Source organism: Ailuropoda melanoleuca, chromosome 12, assembly GCF_002007445.2.
Source record: "Ailuropoda melanoleuca isolate Jingjing chromosome 12, ASM200744v2, whole genome shotgun sequence".
Taxonomy (NCBI): domain Eukaryota; kingdom Metazoa; phylum Chordata; class Mammalia; order Carnivora; family Ursidae; genus Ailuropoda; species Ailuropoda melanoleuca.
The window spans coordinates 25,984,246-25,991,768 of record NC_048229.1 but is presented as its reverse complement, the minus strand read 5'-3'; the positions used below and the strand labels follow the sequence as shown (position 1 = coordinate 25,991,768).

Sequence of the window (7,523 nt, the reverse complement as noted above, 5' to 3'; positions counted from 1 at the left end):
CCTTTGAACGCTTCAGGCACAGGACAAATAATTCAGTAGACTGGGAAAACCAATATTGTTCCCAAGTAGACTTATTTTAATAATTAGTTTTTTTTCTCGTGATGGAGTTTCAGTGGGAAATGTAATCCAAGCCACCATCTTAAATGGTTCATTCCATGGCCTTAAACTAATCCTTGGACCGATGAGGTAACAGGAAGTCTGGGGTTTCTCTAGCTGTATATAAACAGAGCTGTGTGTTTCGGCTCAAGGCTGTTGGAGAGCCCGTCTCAGGGGCGAGGAGGCTGGAGGCGGGAAGACGTGAAGACGAGAACGAGGTAAGTTACGGGGGGGACGGCGAAGGGTGCTTGGAACCTGGGTCGGATGGAGGTTGGTACCAGGAGGATTTGGGTCTATATTCACTACGCATTATCTCCCAGGCCTTGCGAAAGCAAGGATCTTCCCACACCCCGTTATTAACTGAATCATCGTGGTGTGATTTGGCTCATGGTATGTGTGGTTTGTACTTTGAACCAGGGTTTTTCAACCTCAGATGGTATTTTTGGCCAGATAATTTTTTTGTTGTTTTGTTTGGGGGAGGGGAGTTGGGGGGCTGTCCTGTGCCTTGCAGGATGTTTAGTGGTATCCCCCCCGCCCCGCCTCTCCCATGCCGGGGTTATGACAACCAAAAATGTCTTCAGACGCTGCCCAGGGTCCCGAGGTGCCAGGGGAGTAGGGCAAGTGACCCTTAGTTGAGAATCACACCTCTGAATGCTGGTCACTCCGCTGGGTGAAGATGTGCCGGGCATGCCTTCGGCATCTTCTTATGTTATCCTCAGACAACGTAAGAGGCAGATTTATCGTCCCCATGTCATGGAGAAGGGTTATGGCCGCCCAACAACTGATTGACTTGCCTAACAGCGAATTAAAGCTAAAACATGGGATTAAAACAACACTGAGCGGAAGCAGGCTTCCCCTGCTTCCACAATAACTGGAATAGGACAAAAGTTGACTCTCACAGATTTTAGGCAAATGTGTTCGCTGTGAATTCCGTGTGGCACGTGCTTCTCCTGAGATTCCTGAACTTGCCATACTGTTGCTTAAAAACACATCGCTGGGTTTTTGCTATCCACAGGGTAAAAATCAACCTTTAAATAAGGACCTTTTTATCAGCCTATTAGCCCAGCCAGGATTAAAACCCCTTCCTCTACCCGGGTGCCACGTGGGTCTCAGTGGCCTGCCAAGTACCCCCAGTCTTCTCTCCCTTCCCCAGGTTGACCCCTGATCTCTCACTAGAAGGAAAGTGTGGGTTGAATTTTTTAAAAAAGATTTTATTCATTTATTTGACAGAGAGAGAGAGCACAAGCAGGGGGAGCAGCAGGCAGAGGGAGGGGGAAAAGCAGCCTCCCTGGCTGAGCAGGGAGCCCGATCGCCCAACAAATGAGCCACTCAGACGCCCCACATAGCTGTGTTCTTGGAACAAAATGGTTATCTGCAGAGTATCAGGGTGGCTCTTGCCTTTGGAAGCTGGGTTGAAAACCTCCTGAAAGCTCTTCTCTTAAAATCTTGCTTCTCTGAAAATTTCAAAGAGCCCTGGATTTTAAATCCGTTTTCTGGGATGAGATTAAGTATTTAACCCATAGAGACCGCGAGCAGATTAATGGATTGCCAGGGGCTGGGGGTGGGCGGGGGAAGGGGCCGCGCCTGCTCCATGGGGACGGGTTTTCCTTTGAGGGGGGTGAATAGATTCTGGAACTAGACAGTGCCGAATGGTTGCATAGCATTGCAAATGTGAGTAGTGACCCAAAGTTGTGCGTTTTAAGAGTTAAGATGGTGAATGTTGCGTTAGGTGTACCTTCCCACCGTAAGAGTATCTGTTAACCCTGTTAGGATTCTCCGGAGTCCTCCCCTTCCTGGAACAAAGCAATACCCTGGGATCAACAAGGAAGTGTGTTGGGGGACAGTCTTAGATTAATATTTCCAATGTTACTACACCACATGAAATTCTCAGGTTGTAAATATTTTTCTGTATTCTGCAGAATTTTAGCTAATACAGTTTTGCCTTGTATGTTGTCTCTGATGGAAAGCTATAAAGACTGACATTGTTAAAATGGATTTCAGGAGCTTTACACATAGTTACATTTAATTTATAGTAAAGGATGATATTGTCCCAACTTACAGATGAGAAAATTGAGCCCACTTCTATACATTTAGAGCTCAGAATCCAGGGGGCCATTCAGACATTTAAACCACCTTTTACTATAAAGGTGGACATTGGAAAAAATAATAGTGGGGGTTAGTTTCCACTGTATTAAATACAGGACGAGTTGGGAATGGTGTCTAGTGTTGGAGCAAAGGGTTTGGGGGGGGTGGTAAGAAGTTAAACTAATCTGGTTCATTCCTTTCCCCCCCCAGACTTCTGAACAAACAGCGGGCCAGTTACTGAGGAAAACCAGAGTAAATCCCTTTAGGGAGGTCTTAATTAGGCACCAGCTTCCAGAGCGTTTGCAGCGTCATGCTGGAAAATTCTCCGGTAAATATGGCTGCAGACCAGACATGTTCAGGGGGTCAGGAGAAACCCCGAGGCAGCCCCGGGTCACAGCTGCCGCAGTCTGTGCCATCACGGGGAGCCCTCGCTGGGGGGCAGGACAGCAGCCGTGAGACATGGCACGTGAACTTCAGGGCGTTCACCAGCTCGGAGAAGTCGGACCCCCTTGAGGACCTGAGGAGGCTGTCTGAGCTGTGCTACCTGTGGCTGAGGCCGGACCTCCACACCAAGGAGCAGATCCTGGACACGCTGGTGATGGAGCAGTTCATGATCTCCATGCCTCGGGAGCTCCAGGTCCTAGTCAAGGAAAGCGGTGTGCGGAGCTGCAAAGATTTGCGGGACCTGCTGAGAAGCAACCAGACCCCCAGGAAATGGGTGAGCAGGACTCCCTGATGGGAACGGGGAAGGGGAGCCGGTGCGGGGGCTGCACGGTGCCCCAGAACTGGGAAGGACATGGGGTCGGTGGCTCTCGTGTGGGAGACGGTGTGCCCCTCAGGAGACCCTCGGCAACGTCTAGGGACATCTCTGGCTGTCGCGACAGGGAGAGGGGAGGTGACTAGCATCTGGTGGGTTTCAGGAGTCTGCGTGCTTTACCGTCATTCCCCCTGCCCGACCTCTCGTGGGGACAGTTGTGTAAGGGACATTCCAGAGGCTCCAGGAGAAAGGAGCCTGAAACCAGTCCAGGCCATTACATTTACAGTTCTTGACATCGCCAGAGACCCTCTTAAGAGTGGTCCTACTTGAGTAGAGTAGCTACAATTTACAGAGAGGTGCGCTGAACACGTTGCCATGGTAACTAGAGTCCCGGGATGATGCTGAGGAAAGAAGGGGAGTGGGATGGTAGGCTTTCGACTCCATTAGGGTCTCTCAGATCTACCAGTGACACTGGGATGGACCATTCTTGGGGGCTTTCCTGGGCATCGTAGTGTCTAGCGGCATCCTTGATGTCAAGGGCGACCTCCCCCAGTTCTGAAAGTCAACAAAACGAAATCTCTTGGTGGTTGCCAAATGTCCCTCTGATGGCGTCAAAATGGCTTGCAGGTAAGACTCTCCAACCAGCTGAGACCTTCCGTGGGAACATTTTCCGTCGTGGTGGAAGGAGTGCGCCTGTATGCTTTGTAGAGAAAGCAAGGGTCAGAAGGATCTAGGAGGGAATGGGACCTGAGGTAGCACCAGTCATGGGGCGACGGCTCCTCTGTAGGTCATTCTGTAAGCGGGCAGGAGAGGACATAGGTCCAGCACAGCAGTCCTTTCCCTGAGCGCTCCGGCAGGTGACGAGATTCTCCCACCGAGAATGGCAATTACGAGCTTCAACAACACTGTGGGAGAATAGCCTTGGGAACTCTGACGTGTCACTCTGGGGTAGATCGAGGAATTCTGAAGGCGGGCTGAGTGAGATGTAAGCCAAACGCGGGAAGTCTCGCTTGGGCGCGGTGTTGGCCTTCTCAGCCACCACTCGTCCCATGCCGGGGTCAGGAGGGGCGAGGCTGGCCTTGGGACGGCGGTTTGACGGCTGAGTCGTAGCTGAGGCACTGGGGGAGATCGGGGGGCGAGGTGTTGTTGTTGATTAGATATTGTGGCTAGGCCAGTGGTCCTCCAGCCCAAGAGGGTGGGCTCAGTCCACCTTCACCCCTAGGCTGCATCTGACTCTGGAGACAGTTCTCGTCGTCACAACTTGGGAGGTTACCATTTTAAACAAGTAATGCCAACAGAGTGTGGGCGTGTGGTAGCTTCATACAGGGGGGTCAGAGCTACGTTCTGGCTCTCAGTGAGTCTGATCTTGGTTGACTCTTGCCCCCCCAGACCATAGTCACCTTACAAGGACGGGAATTTCTTGTGCAAAATTCATATGCTCAGATGGCTGAAGCTAAGGTCAGTGACATGGACCTGGTGACGGACTTGTCCAAGAAGCCCCGATTGCCTGTGAGTGAGACACGTCCAGAGGGCAGCCAGAAGGTCAGCGGAGGGCTGCAGAATTTGCCAGGAGTCAGTGAGCCATCGAGGGGGCAGGTGAGTGTGACGCCCTCCCCCATCTCTAGGGAGCGGTGGCAGAAGGTACGAGAAGACGTGGTGGCTGTAGCGGCTGGAGTAGTTGGGACAGCGGCAGAGCACAGAACCGGACCCCTTTACCCCAGGAATTCCCATGGCTGCATCAAGCCCGTAGACATTTCTGAGCCTCTGTGGAGAGTGAAAACTCCTCACCCTTTGTCCCTCTGTGGGGACCCTCAGTGGTCAGGGTGGGGAGAAGGAAAGAGTCTCAATGAAGTGCTAGGTAGTTTGCTACCGGCTAACAAACCCAAGGCTGATTTTTCCATAGCCGATTTCCTCACACATTCCATGAAATGACAGTCGGACAAAGGACACGTTCTGGGAGTATCACCAATACCTTACATTAAGGGAGCGGTTCTCACCCGGGCATTTTGCCTCTGGAAGACATTTGTGGTTGTCAGAATGGAGGTGGGGTTGGAGGGTGGACTGGACGTGCAGCGGCTGGAAACCAGGTCAGTCATCCCACGACGCACGGGACGGCCCCGCAGCAGGGAAGCATCCAGCCGAAATGTCGGCAGCGCTGAGCAGGGACCCCGGGACCTAGAGCCACCCTGCTTCCCGAGTCGCTGGGGGGGCCTCACGACCTGAGGAGGAGTGCTTAGAGAATCAAGCGAAAACGGTGGGTGGGCATGATTTAAAGGCTCGGTGGGTACTGACTGACGCCGGGGAGTGATGAGTGGCCCAAAGGAAGTCTGGGCACATCCACAACACGGTATGATTAGGGAGGTGGGCAGGACGCGGAAAGCAGAGACGAGAGCTTCCCACGCCCCAAGTCCGACACGTTGGTAATGCACTTGCCTGCCCATTGTCAGGGACAGAAACTTCTCCAGCTGGAGACCATTCCTGGGAAAGGTGTGCAGGAGGGTCTGAGCCCCAAGGAGAACTCAAAGAAGAATCTGATGGAAGATCCGGAAGAGACGGCAATACTGAAATCCCGAGAGCCTCAGCTTCTGAAGGGTCCTGGTGAGCACGGAAACGGGGAATTCAGCAGAGTTAGTGGCTCTTCCTACGCTGGGGAGGGGGCTGGGGATCGAGCATTGACATCTCTTGGGGGGAGAGGGCTCTGAAATGTCAAGCCTTCTCTGTCACTGACTTTTCAGTGTCATACGTACAACCCCATCCCAGGGTTGTTGGTTGATGGGAAGTCCTCAGCCCACAGCAGTGTTCGGTTCAGACGAGGCTGGTGTCCTTGAAAATGGTCTTTATCAAGTATTGTGTGTTCACCGTTCCTTCAACAGATTCCATGAGGGCGAAGGGTGGGAAAAATCTCCGAGAAGGAACCGGTATTACGAATGTGGATGCCGACACACCTTCTTCCGCCCCCGTTTCAGAGAGACAGATTTCCACTTGCAGTGGGAACAGAACAGATTCTCAGAAGAAGAGTCCAAGAAATCCCAAAAGAAGAAAACTGGACAACACCTCCATTTCTGAAGAAGGGAGCCCGTATTTGGACAAAGGAGAATTCTCAGCTCAACCTGCATCCAATTCAGTCCATCCTGTTGGGAAAGAAGCCCTGGGACAGACACCAACCGTGTGCAGCATATGCAAGAAAGGATTTCGGTATAAATCTCAGTTTTACATTCACTGGAGGACGCACACGGGAGAGAGGCCTTTCAAATGCGAGGCCTGTTCTGGGGCTTTCCTGCAGCCTTCAGACCTCCGAGTCCACCAGCGAATCCACACAGGGGAGAAGCCCTACTCCTGCGAGCTCTGCCCCAAGACGTTCACCCACAACTCCACCCTGCGGAGTCACCAGACGATCCACACGAAGGAGAAGCCTTACCCGTGTGAAGACTGCGGGAGAGCTTTCAGCCACAAAGGCAACCTCAACGTCCACCGGCGCACGCACTCGGGATTAAAGCCCTACACGTGTCACGAGTGTAACAGCGCCTTTCGTCAGCTGGGAACTTTTAAACGCCACCAAAAAACACATTCAAAGTGAGTGCCTGATGATTCCGCGATCAGGCCCGAGGCCCTTGTGCCCCAAGAAGGAAGTTAATGGTGATCTGTCACCGATTTTACAAAAATGCCATGGGACATCTTGAGCACTTAGGAGGTTTCTGGACCACAACAGATGTTCCGTAAAGGTTAATTGTGAGGCTCTTGGGATGATGACATCTTCCCTATTGGTGTTCATTTTCTGTTTGATTACGTCCCATTGTTCCCTCGTAAGCTTTCTGGTTTATGTTGCTATTCTTGCCATGAAGGCAAGTCTCATTTTCAATATTTCCTCATAAAATTGTGGCTGCGGATTGTCTTCCTGTTATCCTTTATTCCTTGTAAAATAGGCTGATCCAAGCAGGGCAGATAAATAAACAGGAGGTACCCAGTGACATTTGAATTTCAGATGAGCATGTTTGAAGTACAAACACATCCTGAATTATTTATCAAATAACACTCAGCAACGTATTTTTATTTTTTTAAAGACTTTATTTGAGAAAGCATGCGCCCACGAGTGAGGGGGAGGGGCAGAGGGAGAGGGAGAAGCAGGCTTCCCGCTGAGCAGGGAGCCTAATGCGGGATTCCATCCCAGGACTCTGGGATCATGACCTGAGGCAAAGGCAGACACTTAACCGCTGTGCCACCCAGGCGCCCCTGGAGTTGTTTTTGAAATAGATATAGATTCACAGGAAATTGCAAAAACAGTACACGGAGAGCTCCTGTATCCTTCATCCAGTCTATAAAAAAATGCACGAAGCCAATGAACTTCAACATCTAGAGGGGACAGAACGGAGAACGCAGGTGTGGAGATAGACGTGGTTTTACTTCTTCCCCCTGTTCTCCTCTCAGCCCGTCCACTCGGGCCTTCTTCCCACAGCTCTTGGCTGAAAGAACTCTTATCAGACTCAGTGATTTGGGTCTTGTGAGTCAGCAGTTGTCCTTCAATCCTCTAAGTCAAACCGCGCATTCCACCCTCCCAAAACCCCGCGTTCCCTTGGCTTCCTCTTCT

General features: G+C 51.5%; 1 protein-coding gene across 1 annotated transcript; it reads left to right on the top strand.

Annotated features, from left to right (window-relative positions):
- The first annotated feature begins 200 nt into the window (after positions 1–200).
- On the top strand, positions 201–6,811 carry ZSCAN5B (zinc finger and SCAN domain containing 5B). The gene is made up of 5 exons (XM_019792686.2): positions 201–314; positions 2,392–2,899; positions 4,328–4,534; positions 5,386–5,536; positions 5,812–6,811. The coding sequence occupies exons 2-5, from the start codon at positions 2,492–2,494 to the stop codon at positions 6,513–6,515; spliced, it is 1,470 nt and encodes a 489-aa protein (XP_019648245.2). The 5' UTR covers positions 201–314; positions 2,392–2,491; the 3' UTR covers positions 6,516–6,811.
- Positions 6,812–7,523: the final 712 nt, after the last annotated feature.